Source organism: Lonchura striata, chromosome 2 (assembly GCF_050655825.1).
Source record: "Lonchura striata isolate lonStrDom1 chromosome 2, ASM5065582v1, whole genome shotgun sequence".
NCBI classification, from domain to species: domain Eukaryota; kingdom Metazoa; phylum Chordata; class Aves; order Passeriformes; family Estrildidae; genus Lonchura; species Lonchura striata.
The window spans coordinates 102,361,037-102,381,310 of NC_140704.1; the positions used below are offsets into that span (position 1 = coordinate 102,361,037).

Genomic DNA, 20,274 nt, shown 5'->3' on the forward strand with positions numbered 1-20,274 from the left:
AGTGTTACACTGGCCGGTGTGTCTGGGCATTGCCATGTGTGACATGGAAACACAGGAGGTGGCAGCTGTGCTTCCTGGGGGTCTGTGGTGCAAGGGAGACTCCTCCCTCCCATGATGGACTCAGTATTGATTATGTGGAAGGGTAAAGACTTGATTAAGGCTCCAAATGTGTCTTGCTGTGATGTATTGGAGTTGGGTGGTGGGAGGAGGAATGTTTTGAAAGGTTTTCATTTTGAATTTTGGTTGTTTTTTTTTTTTCCCTTTTATAGTAGTAGTAGTAGTAGTGGTGGTGGTGTAATAAAGTTTTCCCCTTGTTATTAAGTTTGGCCTGCTTTGCTCTGTTTTTGATTGCCTTTCACAGCATTCAATTGATAGGTTACATTTTCATGGGGGGGCTGGCATTGTGCCAGCGTCAAACCATGACACCCACCTACAACTGTCAGAGTCTAGATAATCACTAAACTTGACCACTTTCCTTAGAGTGTTTACTACATCTCTGATTTGTGAAAGAACTGGTTGGTGAAATGTAGCTATTTGATATCACAAAAGCACAGAATGGGTCAGTTTGGAAAGAACCACACTGGGTAATCCACTGCAACCTCCCTGCTCAAGCAGGTTCAACCTAGAGCACATGGGAGAAGATTGTGTCCAGAAGGTTCTTGAATATCCCCTACCTACACCTGCATTGCTGTGAAAGAATACGTGTAATAATTAGCTCCCTAATCTTGTGTTTTGCCTGTACAGCTAGCTCTTTTGGTTTTAAAATGCCAAGGACAAAAATATATATTTTTAAAATGTTTTCCATGTAATCAAGTAGAGAAAATATAAGCTTCTAGTCCAGGTACAAAATGGACAAAAGAAAGAGGATTTGGAGAAAGATTCATCAACTTTGTAGTACACCACCTGGGATGGTAGCATCTTTAATCATATGAGCAAATCTGAGCAGTACTCTAGCATCATTCACCATAGGGGTATTTCTACCAGTTTTAGAGCTGAATGCTAAATATTTGTGCTCATAATTTTCATGTTAGATTATACATATATACGTAAATATATATATATACACTTACTATTTATATTATGTTAATGTATTAATACATATTGTGTCCAATTTTCTCTTATTGTGATTTTTTTACAACACTGTCCTAAGATCTCAGTGTTGTAAAAGTAAAGTAGCATTTTCTTTTAAAAAAATGTTGTAATCAGTTAAAGGAGGAGCAACATATTTATTCATGATTACACACTAAGTCAGATCTAGAGCCAGAAATGGAATCAGATTTTGGTTTCAGCATTTTGCATTTAACATTGGAATGTCCTCAACTTTCTTAAATTGTACTTTAGTTTAGTTGGAAATTATTTTTATAGCTTCTTTTCCTCCCCTAGCCCTCCAAATTACATAAAAGGAAGGGCATGAGAAGAATGATCAAAGAGGTGGCCAAGGAGAATATCTGGTAAGTTTGAGCCTGTGATGAGACTGTTCTTCTTGCTTTTTTTATAGATGTTTTTGGTATGTATAAGCTAGTGGTTGTTGCTGTCTGACTGCTGAGCTGCTCCTTTTTAATCCCATTTGGCTGTTATTATGTTTGAAATATTTGAAATTGCAGTGCATACGGCAAACATTTCTATGTAATTTGACAGCAAGACTACAAGACATTTAATTTATACTTGTTAGCATATCTGTAGTGTAAATGAAAGGGACTGATTTTTTTATAGTCAGTTGTACCTCCAATGTGTCTATAATTTCATCAATCCCTTAGCACGTGCTTTTTGAATATTTTTCTTGTGCATTAAAACAATTCCTTTTGCTTTCTTTGTGTAAGAGGAAATCTCTGAAAGAAAGCAAGAACCTCAAGGCAGAACAGTAGGAAGATATTCAATAGTATTTGTTTATCTGTCTTTATGATATATAGTAACATAAAGGTTGTCAAAATATTGGGTGAGCATGACCAAAAGTATACACAGTTCAAAAAGCAAAATTACACTGGAAGAGAGGAAAAATGGAGATCTGGCAATTGTAGCTGGCCTACCTAGCAATAATTTTTAATGTTTTCAAGAGAGAAAGATAAAGGTCCATGTATTACTTTAAACATGTATTACTAAAGGAAAGGAATTTAATTTCCACAACTTTAAAATTTGGGTTTATTCTGACTGGAAGAGAAAATAAGCAGAAGGTAGACCCTGGGACTGACACAGACACTGTAAGGCTTGTGCTTTCTTGGAAGGAACAGCTTTTGTGGTGACCTGGCCTGCAGCAGAACAGTTTGGGAGCCCTGAGCTGCTTTCCCTAAAGAGCATGCTATCCTCATCTGTGTAACAATAAAAATGAAGTTCCTCATTACTGAGCCCAGTGATGAGTTAACACAGATTCAGGCATCATTAGGTTGTTTCAAGAATGATTCAGATTATGAACTTAATATGTAAAGAGATCTAGAATTTAAATTAATTAGGTTGTTTTTGGAGTTGCTTGGTAGACCAGAGATAAAATGGATAAAAGTTACAAGAAGAAAATGAAGAGTTAGAGAAAATATTTAAGAAATGGAAATCCATATGTAGCTTTTTTCTCCATAAGTATGGAATATAAAGTCAACTTTGCTGTAAGAATATTTGTGGAAACCTATCCGACATTTTTGTAGGGCAAGTGTTCACAAAAAGGGCTTTCTATGATAACATATATGATATTGCAACTTATAACTGCTTTTTTAATTGCTTCAAATATTTTTTTAAATGTAATGTATCTATTTAAAACTATCTTGACCTTATTTCAAAATTATGTCAGTATATTTTCAAATATGATAGCAATAAATAATTGAAAGCAAATTCAGAACAAAAACATCTCTTTATAATTAATCAATAGTTTTCAGAAATACATTCCATTTTTGGTTTTTTAATCTTAACTACTTCTCAATTTATTCCTTTCCTTATAAACAATCTTCCCAAATATCTTTTTCATCTGGGCTTGCCTGCAGCAGACTTTTCTCCATGTTCAGTTTAAGATGTGCTTTATCTAAAAATGCAACATGAACCCTCACAAAGTTTTATCTGTTTTCCTCTCTCTTATCCCAAGAAGTGTCTAATCCTCCTCTTTTCCTACCTTTACTGTTTTCTTTTCCGAGGAATATTTCTAACAAATTAGGAACCAAGGCATTTGTTAGTGAAATATGAAAGTGGAAGAATAATTTGGACACCCTAGGAAATAGGAGATATTATGGATGAAAGAACAAGACAGCTGTGGATTAAAACATCTATTGTTTACTTTTCATGTCTTCAAATTTAACATATTTGTAAACTCCCTTTCACATCCCTAAGATCTATCTTGGTTCAGTTGTCCAAACAGAGCCATCTGGTACCATTTGAGGCAACTTGTCATTACCTTGGATAAATACACAGAGCTGGAAGAGAGGACATAAAACCTGCAAGACCCCTTCGTGAATCAGGATAGATTCAATCAGGATAGATTCAAAGATTACCAGTAAGGCAACCAGCAAAAGGTCATGAGGAATACATTCAGCTGAGCCTAGGCAGTTATTCAGATTACCCTAAACTAGTGGTCAATTAACAGGGTAACTTTTCAGACTCCATATTCAGTGTTGACTATTTTAATGGATTAGAATACCAAGATAGATATGTCTTGCATATTCATCTGAATGTAGGTGTCAATCTGTTCCTGGATCTCATCCTAGGTGATGATTCCACATGGCTTTCAGGGACTTGGTAAAACTGAGGAGTTGCCCCAGATGACAGAAGACTGCAGATGGTAAATGAAAAGATGAAAAGTACTCAGAGCATGAAGAGGCTACAGCGGGTACCACCTAGAATTCAAAGTGAAGGCAGGAATAGTCAGAGAAAAAGAGGAACAAAATGAGAACAGAGTATTCTGTCTTTAGAAAAGGACAGTATGTAGCCTAAGTGAAAGGAAAAAAAATGCTAGTTTTATTAAAATTATATATCAGTATGTATACATAGTTAAAGTATCATAAAGTATCATAAAGGCATATGATGTAGTTCACAGGAGATATAAACCTGCATAAACCTCTGTGTATATATACAATGCATTATATGTAGAGAAATACAAAATTCGCAGCATCTAAAACACCCAAAATGTGATCACTTCTGATTGTGTGACTTATTTTGCCACAATAATGAAGAAACAATTGCTTCCTGTCATGGTCTTTGTTTTAATAATTTGAAGCACTCCATCCAAATGCCACTGCACAATGTCTTGAGCTTCTGAATTTCTGAAAAGCAGAGAAATTCTGAAAGCTGTAGGCTCTCACACTCAGTACAGATGTGTACTGTAAGATGTCTGGGAAGACTCTTCGGAACTCACACCAAATATTTTGCATAAAAATATTGTAAAATATATACATTCCATTTGCCTATTATATAATTTCTCCTAAAAATGTAGTATTTCTGGATTTAAATAGAGCCATACCATGCTCAAGAAAGACTCAGCATATAAAGCCAGTACATTTCAAACTCCTTCCAACTTTTATACCTGGAGTGGTCCTGAGGAGCTTCTGTGACATATATGTAGTTTGGAATAAAACTTTTTTTTATAATGAACAAAAAGTTTTCTTCTCTCTTCCCTCATAGCAACAGGAGAGAAGTCTTTTGAACAGTCAGAATTCATCTTTATTTACCATAAAATACACCAAGTGAGAAGTAACTTTTAAAATAGGTAGGAAACAAATAATTAGAACTTCCATCAATAAAAAATTGACAATTAGTTACCCCTCAAATTAATTATAAAGCATCTCAGACTCTGAAAAACTTTCTCAATAAAATGAGAAGCATTCCAAGGAAGTAAACAGTAAGACTCTCTAACTCTAGATATAAGCAAAATGCAAAGGTCTACAAATGCAGATTTATTGTAGCAAAATCTGCACTCCACTTGAACATTATATTTGAGCATTTTTAATCTTTCTGTTACAGCTGTCTGTCAGAGTCTTTTGCTTATCTCTTTCCATTTCTACACAGCTCATGGCAATGCAGAACTGTTCTGGTATATTCTGAAAAAGGTCTTAGATCTTCATTTGTGAATGGTTCATGTTTGAAAATTAAATCTTTAAAATACAGCTGGCTAGAAATTGATAACTTTACTTCTTTTTTTAAATGCTCTTTCTGTTCTTTTCAGATCACAATTTCAACTTAGACTGTAATTTTAAAATAAAAAATTAGCCAGTTAAACTTAAAGAATTGATACATAACCACCATTTTGTTATGAGTTCCTTCAAGGAAGTATTTAGACAAGAGAGGTGTTAAGAGGCATTTCCTTAAATAAAAGACTTTATATTTGTAGATGTATGTTGACTAGAAAGACCTGAGGTATATGCAACTTTTTTTAACCTATAAAATATGTGAAATATTTAGTTAATTAATGTTTCCCTAGGCTTTTAGAAATTAAAAAAAAGTAATATAATTTTTTTTTTTTTTACTGTATGGATAGTAAATTCTCTGAGAAATTAGCCATCCATAGAAACCCAGCAGGGACTCTAAGAGAAAAGATTGGTAGGGAAAACCAATGGAAATCAGAGATGTGCTTTTTTTGCTCTGGCTGAGGAAGATAGGAAATACTGAAAACTTGTTTCTCACTGAAACAAAGTAGGGAGGAAGGAAATGGGGAAAAACAATGAATACTAAAGAATTAACCATGTCTGAGTCTTTCTGTGAGAATAGGTGACCCATTTGTAAGAGGGTGTCAAGAGACAAATAACTTTTGTATTAGTAGATGTCTTAAGTAGAATCAAAAGCTCCTTGATTTAACCATTAGAGATGTTATGTCAGTACATAACATAAAGGACAAAAAGACATTTTGGAAACTGCCTCGGACATTATGAACAAAATTCTTGTTGATAGCATTTAGAGTATATAATATTTTTAAATACTAATAGTTTTGTTGAAAGGTTTGATAGCTATTTCAAGAGTTTAGAATTTTGATTTTAATGACTGAGTAAATAAAAGCAATATCCTTTAGACATGGGTAAATATCGTGGTCCTACACCCAGTTGCCGGCAGCAATGACTTCTGAGAAAATGGTGGTTTTCTGAAGTGTAAGGTAGAAATGTTAAGATGATCTGAGTAAGAAAGGAGCACATTATAGACTCTCCTTTTTACTCGAGGAGTATATGAGTTAAAGACTTTTTTAGATGTTTTTCACTTAGTGTTGTGAATGAAGATGCAACTGAGGTCCACTGCATTCTCAGTATAGATGTTCTGGGACAGAGAGAGGTAGATTGCAGTAAGATTGCAGTAAGATTGGTGATGTTAACAAGGTATGAACAAATGGAAAGGCTTGATGTTCTACCAGTGATCAAATTGATGTCAGGTATACAAGTAGTAGGAAAGGACACTATTGTATCAAATGGAGATGAAGACTACATTTTATTTTCATATTAGTCTACTTATTAGGTAAAGGAAATTAAATAGTGCATATTGGTTTAGTGTGATTCCAAAGGCATGCCTTGCAATTGTACTGAAAATCCTTTTGAGTACCTTGTTGTTGGTCTCAGATTCAGTCAAAGAGAGAAACAGAAAGTTTCTAACCAGGCAGGAGCCTGGGAATCTGTTGGAGAAGAATGTAAATATGAGGTTTATCTCTTATTTGTTCACATTGTTTATAGTTAAGTTCTATCACTGTGCATCAAGAACTCTGCACCAATGGGTGGGTTGTTTTCACTTCAGGACCAATGGAATTGGTCCTCACGAAGCTCTGTATAAAAGAGCAGTGCATTTGAATAAACTGGAGTTACTCTCACAGTCCTCTGAGTCAGTCTCTTCATTCCTGTCCTGCCTCAACACCTTGCTCCTTTCTGTGTTTTCTTAAATCGTGAAATCTGGACTGGATTGAGATTTTTATGCCTTTTCTTTCAATTTATTCTTGAAAGCAGGAAAACTTCTTTTCCAATTTGCTTAAAAGTTACTGTGTCTTAATGCAAATCTTAACCTTTTTCTGTGGTTCAAATATGAGAGGAAGAGATCAAGATGTTATTTTGGCAAACCATTTTATGTGGGAAATTTCTTCCTCCACATCTACGTCAAAAATCACTGATGTTTCTGTAAGAGGAATTTTTAAGATATTCTAAATTTACAAAGAGCACATTTTTTTCACAGAATACCACTATGCTTCTGGTATAGATGGCAATCAAATGCTTGGTATTCTGCAATGAGGTAAAAGAGAATGCCTTATACTGGAACTAAATATGTATATTTTTTAGGGTATACATAATTCAGACCTCCAAAGGAGAGAGATAAAATTGTTTTTTTCCTCTGTATGGGGTAGGTTTTGCCTTTTAGTGTATCTACATACATGATTTATGAAATGTTACATAATTTTAAGAAAATTCTGTCAGACTCCCTGTTATAGCTTTTAAGCAGTTTTATTTTTATTTCTTTTGAAAACCTAACATGAGCTGGTTCAGACAGTATCACCCAGTTAATTGAACTGCATGTTTTATAATATGGACAAATAGAGATCAGCTAGGAGAAATCAGGGTTTTTTTTCCTACTATTGTTATTTATTAAGCTATACATAATGTTATGGGAGAAAAATTTTCTTTTTCCAAAGCTAGGCTTAGAAAAAATGGCCTACAAAATTTAGTCTTGAAGTATAAGTTTAGAATCTTCAGAGTACATTTTAATAAACAGCTTCAATTTTTATTATTAAAATTAATAAAATTTTAATCAACAGCTATCTCTTGCAAAAAAAATAAACAAAAGCACTAGGATAATGGAGAGATTAAATGCAAAGGTAAAACAGTCAGGGATGTTTCAACAATACAAAGTTTGAAAAGAGATGTGTAAAACTGGTTTTGTGAACTCAGCCTGGAAACTAGATTAAATTCCAGCTAGAAACATGTTTTATGAACTTCTTAGTTTAGTGATTGTTTAACTCAATAGAAGATGTGACTCTGCAATCTTAGTGGATCCCAAGTAAACCTGAAAATAAATGCAGGACAGTTGTTCTATGTTCATTTGCAAAGTCCTGCATGCAAACAACATCAAAATTGATCTTTTATAATATAATTTTCTGCTAACATTCACCATTAAGAAATAGGATCAATCTCTATATTTGAGCACAGTGCTGCAGCAGCTCCCTGCCACGGCCCCGGGCAGGTGGGATGAGCCGGCACTGCCCGTGTGAGGCCGGGTGGCCACCACGAGAGGGGACACTCCAGGGGAACCGTGTCGGCCACCCTGGTGGTGCTGGGTGCTGCGGCATGGGTGTGCAGCTTTGGTAGCTCTGCACGCTGAGAGGAGGTGAAGGGATGAGAGAAGGACACTTGTCTGTGAGCCCAAAGAGTCTTTATTTCCCCAGCTGCGGCAAGAACAAAGGTGCTCTCTGAGTGGGTGCAGGAACAAATGCCAAAGAAATCAAAGATGATGGCAACTTAAATAGGGGGTAGGCGGACAGGGGTGCAAACCTGTCTCACCCAGTGGGGATAAACCAGAGAGAGATGACACAAATTATAACAACCTATGATAACATAACAGGGGTGGGTACAAGGTCAGGGGACAAATAGAAAAGCTAAACTGGGGTGATTGACACAGAACTTTCTCGAAGAAACTGGGGGTAGTTACAGGATTGACAGCCAAAAGGGTATCAACAAATTCAGGTTGAGGGAACCAAATAAGGAGAAAACAGGGAGAGGTGAAAAGATTGACAGATAACTGGGAAGCCAAGTGGCAGGAACTTTTGGGGTAAACAGCTTGGATCAAATCAACTGTGAGGGCAAAAATGGGGGAGCATAAAGGGTAACGAACTTTAATAAAACCAACTGACTGCATCAAACCACACCATGACACAGTACTTCAGGAATTCTATGGTGTAATATTCTCATATGAGTTCCAGGCTTATATCTAACTGTTTAACATACAGTTTACAGATTTGAGGTAATGACTGAGGATCTAGATTCCTATTCAATTTCATTTTCTATGTTCCCTTTATCTCTGTAAACAACACCCTTAGACTGAAGCTTGCTGCTTCTTGCTGCTTCTGGTAAGTGCAATTTTCTTAGCTTCTGTGCTTTTTATGGCACCTCCTGAAGCATCTTAATTGTTGCTTCCTACCTGGTCATCCCCTCCTCCTTGGAAATCAACATCTTGGACTAGACAACATCTAATTCAAAGAAGTGGAATGCAGACATCAGTTTAGGGTATGGGAGGCCCTGCAGGTTCTGGAGTGGGATTTCTGAATGGAACCAAGCTGGGCAGTGAGATTCAGGCATGGTTCTCAGTGTCTCTGGAGTGGTATAGACCTGCTCCACGAGTGCTCTGTGAACAAACAACCCATATATTCTCAGGTGCTGGTCAGGATGGCAATGAGGAATGACAAATAGAGAGCTGGTGAAGTGCATCTTGGGCATTTCACTTTGAGGAGAGAGAAGTAGCCTATTACCACTGCATGGAAATAGCAAGCAGATAATGGCTGTCGTTCTATTATGCCATTAAATAGCCTCAAAAATAAGTGAAAAGAGGTAATTTTAGCTGGAAATAAAAAAAAAATGTTTTAAAGGTTTGACTTAAAGAAAAAGTGTTATCAAATCACTTTAAGCTGTTGAACTATCACTTTAAAATGCATTGTATGGCAAAGTCAACTACCTCCACAAAGAGCTTTCATGCACATGGCCCAGTATCTTCATTTAGCATTTTCTAACGTGTGGTAATGCTCACAGAAACTGAATTTGAGTTTAGCAATTTTGCTTGTTCAGTGATTATGTGAAAGAAAATAAGTTCCAGTATAAACAACCACATATGCAACACTGAATTTAAAAATCCCTAAGCAATTTTTAAATTGATTGGTTTTCTGTGTAGACTTGATCTTTATTTGTAGGTGAGAATTTTCAGTAATCCTGTATCATACTAGAGAGCTATCAAGAGTACTGAGATGCATTGCGTGCTCTCAGAAAAATTCATCCCAATCCTATTGGATTCAATCTAAATCTTTCTACTGACTCCAGTGAGCTCAAGAGGAGGGCTATCTTTTAGGAGGAGACAGATTAAAGAGCAGTTCTTCAGATATCTAAAGTTTCTAGGCCATTTAGATCATATTTTCATCTAAGAGAAAAAGAGAAGATAGGTTTATTGTTGTTTTTTCCTTCCCATGAATTAAATTAGATCTGTATTAAAGGTGGCAGAAAGTAGATTATATATGTGATGGAGAAGTAGAGATAAAAAGAACTCTTTGCTTCCTTATCTTTCTTCTTGTCATTAAATCACTGCAGTCAAGCATGGAAATGGCAAGGTGAATGTGGGTTAGTTAAACTTCATGGGTGGCAGGCAACTTGATAAACATCTCCACCTGTGGAGCTCCTTCAGATTTGAGCTTGTCTGGTGTTGTGTTAACTTCTCCATATAGTACTGGAAAAAGAGTGAGAAAAGAGGGCATATGAGATTCAGAGTTTAAAATAAGGTGAAAAAGTAGTTTGACTAAGTGTTTCTGTTATGGATGTAGATTGACACATTGACAAAAGTGTTTAGCTGGTGAAATATTAGGAGACAAAGGAAACCAAGAATCAGGAGAAGGAAAATACTTTTTGTATGTTGCTATGTGAAAATGGAATATAATATATATATTATTCCAGAGTAAATCCAGTCTTACATGAAAGGCTGAAAGGTGTCTAAGTGACCATTACTTGACTGTAATCACATCCTTAGAAGAACATATTGCTAGAAGACTAAGGGTATCTGTAGGCAATCAGAAAAAATCCTTTTGTACTTTTAGTGAAACAAGGTTTAAGTTTTTCATGCAGTCAAGCCTCTGAATATCTCTTTCCACATAAGTGGTGTGACTGAGCAATTCAATTCTGGTCATGGCTCTTTCCTCCAGAGTTCTCATTCTGATATTTCTAGGAAGGTTATTTGGTTGAGATCTCTTGGCATATAAAGTAAGGCTGCACAGTGAGAAATAATTTTCATGTGAGACTAGTCAGGTGGAAATCTTGCACATGAATTTATGTTTTTTTAAAATTTATGTAAGCTCTGTACATCAGCTTAAATGCCATTTATTTATCATTTCCTTGACACAGATTCCTAGTGTGCATTTTTGCAAAAGGAGGAAGAAGTTGCTCTTTTCCATGAAGTTTCAATTAGAGATAATTTTCAGAGCTCAGTTTTGATGTTTGAGTTAAGACTCCTGAAAGAAGGAGTGTTATTGACTTTTTGTGAAGCAATTCAAGGACATAGACTCTATAATAAACAAACTAAATAGATCTTCATGTCACTACTTTTATTTCCATCAGAAAACTGCCCCTAAAAGGCCAAAATACCAGGTACTGCTTGACAAAAGGGCAATAGAATATACTCCACAGGTTTTTGCCAGAACTTAAAAAATATGAATGCCTCAGAGGCAAGTAAAGAAGCTAACCAGAGTAAAATGTCAAGGGCAGAAGAGAAGAGCATGTACTTGATTCTACGTAATGATAACCACAAATGGGCCAGCCATCAGACAGATGAAGTTTGCTACTTTTAGAGAGAGCATTAGAAAAACTAGACATTAAAAGACTTTACAATAGAAAGCCTCGTGATTCTGAGGTTTTGTTTTCTTCTTCTCTTATGCCTAATTTTATTGATTTAGAAAGGCAGAGGAAAATAATTTTTCCTCTGGTCTTGTGATAATATAGTCAAATTGGTTTCCCAAGTTTTAAAGTGAGTAGCCCCATCTCAATCTTAGCCTTTATTTATAGTAACTTTATCTCTTAATAAAACATTTCATTTTTCAAGCTAAAGTCAATTTCTTGTACAACTCCATCTGGTAAATAACTGCTTAAAGTTAAAATTTATCGAGTTTAAAAGGCCTTGGTAGATTTCCAATGTGCTGGAAGTAAATTGGAATAATTAAAACAAAATAGTTTGTATGGGTCTTTGTAGATAAAATTTCAACCCCACAAGAAGTAGCTCAGTGACTTTTGACCTTGGATTTCCTTTGGTTGTCATAACAAAGACTACTGTGAAATATTTCAAGATGAAATTAACAGAACCAGATGTCTTTCTTGTTAAAAGGAAAACTCTGTGTGATATGCATTAGTTCAGAGATTTTGTTGAGATTGCTACATAGACACAAAAAATTGTTTTCTTACTATAAAGAATAGATAATAATTGCTTTTTGTTTTCCAAATCAGATATCTTATCTATTCAGATCTGAAAGCATTGCATATATAATTTTTATCTTGATTTTTTAAAGACCAAAGGCTTCTGAATTTTTCAGGCTTTTTCGAATTCATATAATCACAGAAGTGCACTGTTGGAAAGAACCCTAGAAGTTTATTAGTCCACCTTCTAGCATGACTGAAATTAATTTTTATTAAAACTGCTAATGTCAGTAATTCTTATTTGCATGTGTAATGCTAGAAAATTTGAGCTTGAAACATTTTGTCTAGATGTTTGAGAAAACAAAAATATTAATACTACCTGTGGAAAGGATGGGTAAATTGAATCTACAATTATTATTATTTTTTTAATTAATGCACTAGTTTTGTCTTTGAAAGTTTGTTTTTCTTTTAGCTTTAGATTTTCCAGGAGATCTCAGAAAGTGAAGGTAGAACATGTCTGTGCAATACAACAGAATATGTTGCACATTGACCCAGCTCTAAAATCAAAAAGAAAACTGCTGGTTCTGCAGCAGCTGCAGAAATTCAGGTTGTGATAAGCTGCATGTTGCATAAAATTTTGAACTTATCTACAATTTCCTTAGGTCAAAACATTGAAATTCAAGCTCTAATGTGTCTTATGTTCAGGTTACTGAAACCTTTAATGTAGGCTTTAGTTCTTCTAGTCCTTGTCCTTAAATTAGGTTTTGTCTTATTTCAGCACAGACAAATGAGTACCTCCTCAGGGTGCTGCACCATATTAGTGCGCTTGAGTGGGTGTAGCTTCACCTAGTCTATTTCAAGACTGCATCCTTCTCTCTTTACAAACCAAACACTGAAATTTCTTACACATTTAATTTTATAGCAGAATTTGTCAGCCTCAGCATTTCTCAACTCCCACTTTACAACTTGTCAAATGATTACTGAGGCATTCAAATAATAATAAAAAAATACATCACTGAAGCTTTATTTTTGTTTGTGAAAAGGAGGCTGAAAATTAGCTTGTCTGTGTCAATAAAAAGAAAATAAAATGCTAATAAATTAGCATGCCAAAAAGAAAAAGGAAAAAAAATAAGGGCAGTGAACACTTTACTAATTTGCTAAACAGCGGAGTACTAAATATAGAACTGTAATTTGTAGAAGGCAAAATTATACCTGTTGTGACAATGTCCATTCAAGCTACTCTGGGACTTAAGTGAATTAAGACTTTAGGAATGAATAGTTAAATGACTATGAAAGAGGCTGCTTTATATTTTTTATTTTGCTCTGTAATACAAAATAGCAAGGTCTTGCTCTTTTTCTGTTTTAAAATAAAAATATGTAACTGTTTTATTTTTTTTTTTTTGAGAATTGAGAGAGTATAATCATTAATTCTGGTGGGCCTTTCTGACTTTAGAGCAGGAAGGAATATGTAATTATCAAGACACATGAATAACAAAAAACCCCACATCCATATGCAATAAACAAGCTCAAAACTCAGATGATTGCAATCCAAGCTTTTAATACTACTTTTCTTCTCTAAGTTTCACTACAACAGAGAGTTAGCAGAGTCTCTTTGAAATGACAAATGAATGAGGAGAAAAAGACATTCTCTCTCTTCTTCTCTTTTTAAATGTTCCACTTGAATCTTCACAGGCCCATGACACAATGTTTTCAGTACTGACTAACTGACCTCAGCTTACTTTAATTGAGATATTCTTAGAGTTCAAAATTACATACTAAAAACAGTGTACAAGATCCTGAGTTATAAAAAAATATTTTTTTTTTTTTTTTTACTGTGATACCTGCTTTTATATCCAGAATTCATGTTTTTCAAGTATATTTTCCCCCCCCTTTTTATCAGGTGGGACAAAGAAAATGGTGTAAGTGGTACTTAAAAGATGAGTGAACATAATAACAAGGGTGATACATGCAGGTCACAAAAAGTGAAAATGAAAGTACTTTAAAATAATGTGATCAAAATAATTTACCATAGAAATGTTATGGCTGCTTCATTACCAAAAGAAACAGTTCACAAAATCAGAGACTGCAAATACTTCTCTTACTGTTGATAGGAAGTACATTAAATTTTACATTTTCTCATATAGACTTACTTTTCTAAGGATCCCCTCATCCTTACCCTGAATAATCTAATTTTCTCTGAGAACTGAAACAATTATGCCAGATCTCAAGGAAACAGCTGCTGGATGCAACTCTGAGGTTTACTCTGGGGTCAGTCTGCAGACGCTGTTGGATTTTCTTGACTGATCAGGCAGGTCTGTGGCAGGCTAAAATAATTTTGTTTGCAAGGGTTTATCCTCCATGAATATAGAAGTATTTGAAAGCATGAACATGATGTAAAAATAGAGGCAGCACAGTTGGGAAGCTTTTCAGTGAATTTCTCTTGTGTCTGATGATAGACTCTTGTTCTAGTAAACCTGCAGTGTGAATTGGATCTTCATCAACAACCATGGAAACCTCAAAGAGGAAAACCTCAAAATGGATTATCTGGTGTTCTAGAAGGTACAACCTCCAGTTACATTTCTCAGTGTTCCAGGTTCCATAACCTGTGTCCCATTTATACTTTTGTTTGAACTCACAGATGACCCTGATTGACCCAGGGGACTTTACTGATGACAAGAAGTCTATTCTATTTTCTATTTTCCTCCTGTTTTCAGCTGCCTAGTTTCAGGCATTGCATCAGAAAACATTGTCTTTGAATCAGTCTTCTGTACGTCAGTATATCAAATTAATATTAAATTATATTACTGAATAAAATTACTATACCAATTTAGAATAAGATAAATCTATGTCTTTACCATCTCTGTCTTCCTTAAAATTTATTTAATATTTTTTCATGGTTGAATGTTAGGGGCAAGCAGAATTTAGAATGAACAGAGACAACCATGTCTACAGAAAGTTATGGTCACACAAAATTTGAGAAACCTACATTAAAAATAAGTATTTAGTAAATATATTCAGTAGAATACAGAGCAGTTGAATCATTGACTGCCTACATATATGGGAAGTAACACCATAAACACATAGGTTTTTTAGCAAGTAGACTAGCAAATTTATTGACACAAGAAGAAATTTAAATTGAGACTGCAGGCCCTAGGGGGAAAAGCCATCTTTTGAAATTGTCTAGTTTCTAAACTCATGCAATAGCGAAAAAAGCTGGACAGACATTATGGAACCATCTTATCAAGTGGTTGCCAAGGTAACCTTGAATGAATGTGCAAGAACAGGACAACTCATCACTCTCCTGGGATGTGTGGAGCACACAGAGGGACTATCACTGCTTAGAGGTCGCAGTCTAAGGTAGTCTGCTGGTTACAGTGGAGGGAGCAGGTAATTATACAAACCAAATTATGGTGGGTCCTCAGTTGTGTTGGAGTAAAACTTACACAGACAATGTCTTGCTATTTGCATTTTTTAATTTTGTCCTGACCTTTGGGCTGCTAAATAAATAAATAATCAACCCCAAACCCCAAACTTTATTCATATTCATTTTCTTGAAATGCAAATGTAGTACTTTGAAAGCTCAAAATATTAATTATTCTTAATTATTCTTGTACAATATACATAACAAATCAATAAATTTCCATGCCTTATTTAGTTCCCAATGTGTAAATTTTGAGAAATTAATTCTGTTCTTTTTCATTTGAAGTATATCAAAATAATTAGTATTTTAATCTCCCTGAAATCCCTGTTCTGAGATACAAACACTAAGTATGGTTATATGGTAAAAATTTATTTTTATTTTAGAAATATTGTGTAAAGCTTTTGAATAAGTACAACACTAATGAAAATTTATCAAGGCCTTTGAACTGCAAATTATATTATTTTAAATAATTCTACCACTGTATTGCTACCCAAATCATAAAGTAGGATAGAATACACAACTTAGATGAACACACATTAACTGAATTTTAACCCATCTTGAAACCTTGAACTCTTTTTTGTTTTTTCACATATTTTCATATATCTCTAACTTTCTTTCCATTAAACAACAAAATAGGAAATCTGAAATCACTTGCTTAAAAAGTGGATGTCTGGCATGGTATATACATGTTTAAAATGTCACATTTTTTTATTTTTAAAGGCAGAAGCTTTTTAAAGAATATTGAAGTCAAGTCTGGTTTGTGCTACCAAGGTTGCATTTGCACACTGCTATGTACAAGATAAGTACTGCTAAAGAAATGACCTTTTTTCTCATGAACTCTTCCACTTTGCCTCACATGATTTTCTTTTCAGAGTTGGCTTGCACTGAAACAGCTCAAAGAGCAGAAAGCATAAACCCAAGTCTCACTGAAAAAGGTTAAGTAGGGCTGCTCTTATTTAATATTTTGACAACACCTATAAAGTAAATGTTAAGTCCAGATACCTTCTGCTGAGCAAGTGTATGATGACAAAAATTATCCTTTCACTTTGCCAGTACCACATTGCTTCAGGGACTCTTTTGTTAGTATGCACATCTTTGTCTGTAGCTCACTGTGCCTGAGCTGAGCAGAGGTGCCTGAGCTGGAGCCTGTACCATACTCAAGAAACAAGAACCAAGATGCTTATGTCACTTTATCTGTGTTTTAACAGCCTGGACTCAATGCCCTTCAGAAAAGACAGGTAAAACGTGATTACAGTCAATTGTTGAAAGGAAATGTAGTTAGGCTTTTCATCAGAATAACAGAATAAGTGTGGGGATTTGGAGTCAGAGAGTTTTCATTGCATTTCACCTGAAACGGGCTTACATTGTACTGATCACACTGCTTTATAGAAACTCACTTGTCATTTATCTCATGCTGATCTACTGTTTGGAAGTGCTAAGTCTTCAAGGGATAAACTAAGAATTGAGAATAAAAGTTGGTAAATGTAATTTCTTTATGAATTACTAAAGCAGCTTTAATTTCATTCTCAAGATTCTTGTGGCGATATGTAGAAAGAGCTGCCGATATATAAGACTCTGAAAAGTGACTCCATAGCTTTGTTCCTATGGAAAGAGCCTGTCATAACATCATTCAGTTGTGGTATGATTCACCAAACTTCTTTGGTGCAGCAGTTAGGGCATAAGAAATAAACCAGTTACCATCATGTTTGTTAAAGGAAAAAATCTGATGGAATTAGACTGCAGTAACATATGCTAATATTTTTATTGTAAGACAAAGACTGGTCATTGTTCATGGTTGTTTTTATTGAAAAAAAACCCGAAAATAATTTGGATGCTAATGCAATGAATTGTCACAATTCTCTATATTAAAATAAAATGGGCACAAATTATTGCATTATGTCAGTATAAGAATCTACATTTTATTAGTAGTTTGTCACACTTTCTCTGTGTTTCTTATTTTCTCATTATATGTAATTATTTCTTAGGTTAATGAAAGCTTCATTCCTACTAAACCTTTCAAGATCATCACGCATGCACACATAATTGCACCAAAGTTTTGTTATTCCACTGTCTTCACTACTAGAAATATTGAACATGGCTGATAATACTAAACAATATACACCACTAACCCTCCCAGCCTGAACAATCAACCAGTACATGGAGCCCTTTTAACTGATTGCCAGAATAAAAATCATTAACCGTATGGTTCCATGTATCATAGGTGTAAATTTGTTTAATAACCTTGCCTTTCTTCCAGTATGTTGGAAGAGCAGGGTAGGTAGGGTAGGCATCTTAAGATTCCCAGATTTGCCTTTTCTGTAACTATCTTGACCAATGGAAAATATGCTGTTTGTCTTTCCCCCAGGTCCATGCAAGACACAGCATGCACCACCTGCCTGTTGGCCTGCTGCTTCACTCACACAGCTGCAGCCTCTGAAACCACAGGGATCCACATTTGCCTTTCCAGCTCACAGTTTTGCTCTGATGGCTTAGCTTTTCACTAGCCTTTCCAAGCAGCAAGCTGCTGTGCATGTGCAATGCTCAAACCCATTGTTTGAGCATTTAATTACCACTTAAGAGAGATTTATTTCCTCCTCTTTAACATAAGTGAAGGGTGGTGAGCAAGCTTGCACTAAGATATTCCTGTGGAAGGAGCAAACTGAGTGGCACACAGTGAAATACCTGAAGAAAAAAAAACACAAGACGTATTTGAAGGCTAATGATATGAAAAAAAATGAAATCCACACATACTTGATTTCTAATTGTACCTCAAATTTATATTTGTGTCTGCATGTATGAATATCTGGTAGACACACAGATAAAATTAGGTAACAGGAGAGACTGGAGACTGAGGTTTCTAAATTTCTTATTACCTAAGTTTTCCAATTTGCAGATACACTTTTTAAACCAAGCCATTGAAGCGTGCAGGAAATCTTTACCTTGTTGGATTAGAATGCAAAATAAGGCAGTGTTTTTCAGGACTATGCCTGCTCAGTTTCTTCTAATCTAGCTAGAATCCTTCGTTTGTTTTGAGAGATAGTGGGGTATGACCTCAGTACTTTGCTATCAATGATGAGAGGAAGAAAGTGATTTTGGCTCTAGCATTTGGAGTAAATGCAGGGATTGATGTATAAAGAAAATCTTGTTAGAAGTCAGATTCCATATGTAGATGAGGTAAAGACTATCTTCTCTTACATGTCATTACCCTAAAAGATCCTCATATTTTCAGCAGCAATTCTGTGGCAAAGATAGGATTTGGGAGGCTAACATTATATTTGTACACCTAAGCTCATCTCATAAAATGCAAAGAAGACTGAAAGAGTTGTAATCCAAGACAGATGTAATTCTTGAAGAAAAGAAGTGGTTACATAATCCAGAAAACATATGTGGAAAACATTAATAATGCTTTCTAATTTACATACATAGATTTATATATTTTATTTTATATTAATTGCTATTGGTTATTAATTGTATTAGAATACAATGTGCCGGTTTTGCATCACAGAAGTAATGTTCTAAGAGAAGCTGCTAGCAGTTTCCTCCATGTCTGACAAAAATAACCAATCAGTAATTATCTTTGAGAACTGACAATCTGTTAAACCACTCAGAAAGCTGATATGGCTCTATGAACACCCATTGTTAAAAATTAAAAATCCCAGGAATTTTGTCTTTTTCTTTTCTGGCTTGAGAGCAGGTTACACAGTTGGTGTGGCCCCATCTGAGCTGGGCCAGGCTGGGCAAGGTGGGCTCTGCCAGAGGGGAAGAGGAAGCCACGGGGCTGAGGCCAGGCTGTGTCCCACTGGGACAGGGAAGGGCACTGGCTTCTGGGTCAGGTCTGGCTGCTGGGATCCCAGCCCTGCCCACAGCGCAGCTGCTGCACAGATTTGAGGTGGCTCTGCAGCCCACGCAGAAAGCAGCCCCAAGCCAGACCGGCTCGGCCAAGATTCTTCCACTGTTGAGTTTCATCTGAAACCACTGGGCAGCGGGGAGGAGAAGCCATCAGCCCCCAGCTGTGCTAGCTGCTGAGTTCTAGCCTGGCTGCTGAGATCCTGGCCCTCTGCCCCAGAGTGGCTGATCCTGACCCAGCCCCAGCGCAGCCACTGCAGAAACCTCCATTGTAAAACAGCACGGGCCAAAAGCTACCAAGCCTGGCCAGGGTCTTGTGACCATCTCTAGGCCCCAGGTGAGATAATAACTCTTTCAGTGCTTCAATCATCCCACGAGTGAGAGAAAAGGACAAAGTGCAGGCAGATAGAGAAACATGAAGACACCAAGGTCAATGAAGAGAAAGTTGAGTCCTGAATGGGAGGGATGAGGAGATGCCTTGATCTTGGGTCTGAAATCCTCTTGTAAAGCTATGGAGAATAATTTAATTGATCCATCAGACTTTTTTTTTTTTTTCCCTACAATGCATTGAAGAATTGTGGGGGGATGGATTATTCAAATCTGTGTTGAAGCAGGCAAATGTTGAAAGAGCTGTGAATTCAATAAGAAGATTGAACAGAGAGAAGAGTAATGAAGACCCTGTGCCCCAGAGAGAGAAGAAGAAGACCTTTGTTCCCAGAGATGATTATCTCAGAGATAGATAAAGAGAACCTTTGCTTTGGAAGAGCTCATCCTTAAAATAGTACCTCATAAATTGGCATGGCCCATAAACACACCTGTGGAAGAATCTGTGAAAAATGGGAGGGACTTCACAATTGCAGACTTTTTTTCCAGGAGGTTTTTATTCGTGGAAATGAAAAGACACAAGAGAACTGTTTTCTTGTGGAGAAGTCTCCATAACTTTACTGGAGGGACTCCTCTCACTAAGTGAACTGCAGAAAG

At 35.8% G+C, this 20,274-nt stretch overlaps 1 protein-coding gene across 3 annotated transcripts in view; it reads left to right on the forward strand.

Moving 5' to 3' along the window:
* The window catches only part of DSEL (dermatan sulfate epimerase like), a 137,676-nt gene that overhangs the window by 110,862 nt on the left and 6,540 nt on the right, over positions 1–20,274 (forward strand). For 2 of the 3 annotated variants that reach the window (XM_077784520.2, XM_085571893.1), the window contains 2 exons: positions 1,384–1,451; positions 3,681–6,756. In XM_077784520.2, coding sequence (XP_077640646.1) covers positions 1,384–1,451; positions 3,681–3,684 — 72 coding nt within the window. In that variant the 3' untranslated portion in view covers positions 3,685–6,756. Of the gene's footprint in view, positions 1–1,383; positions 1,452–3,680; positions 6,757–14,495; positions 14,586–20,274 lie in introns of those variants that run through there. The other variant, XR_014952851.1, reaches the window with a different exon arrangement.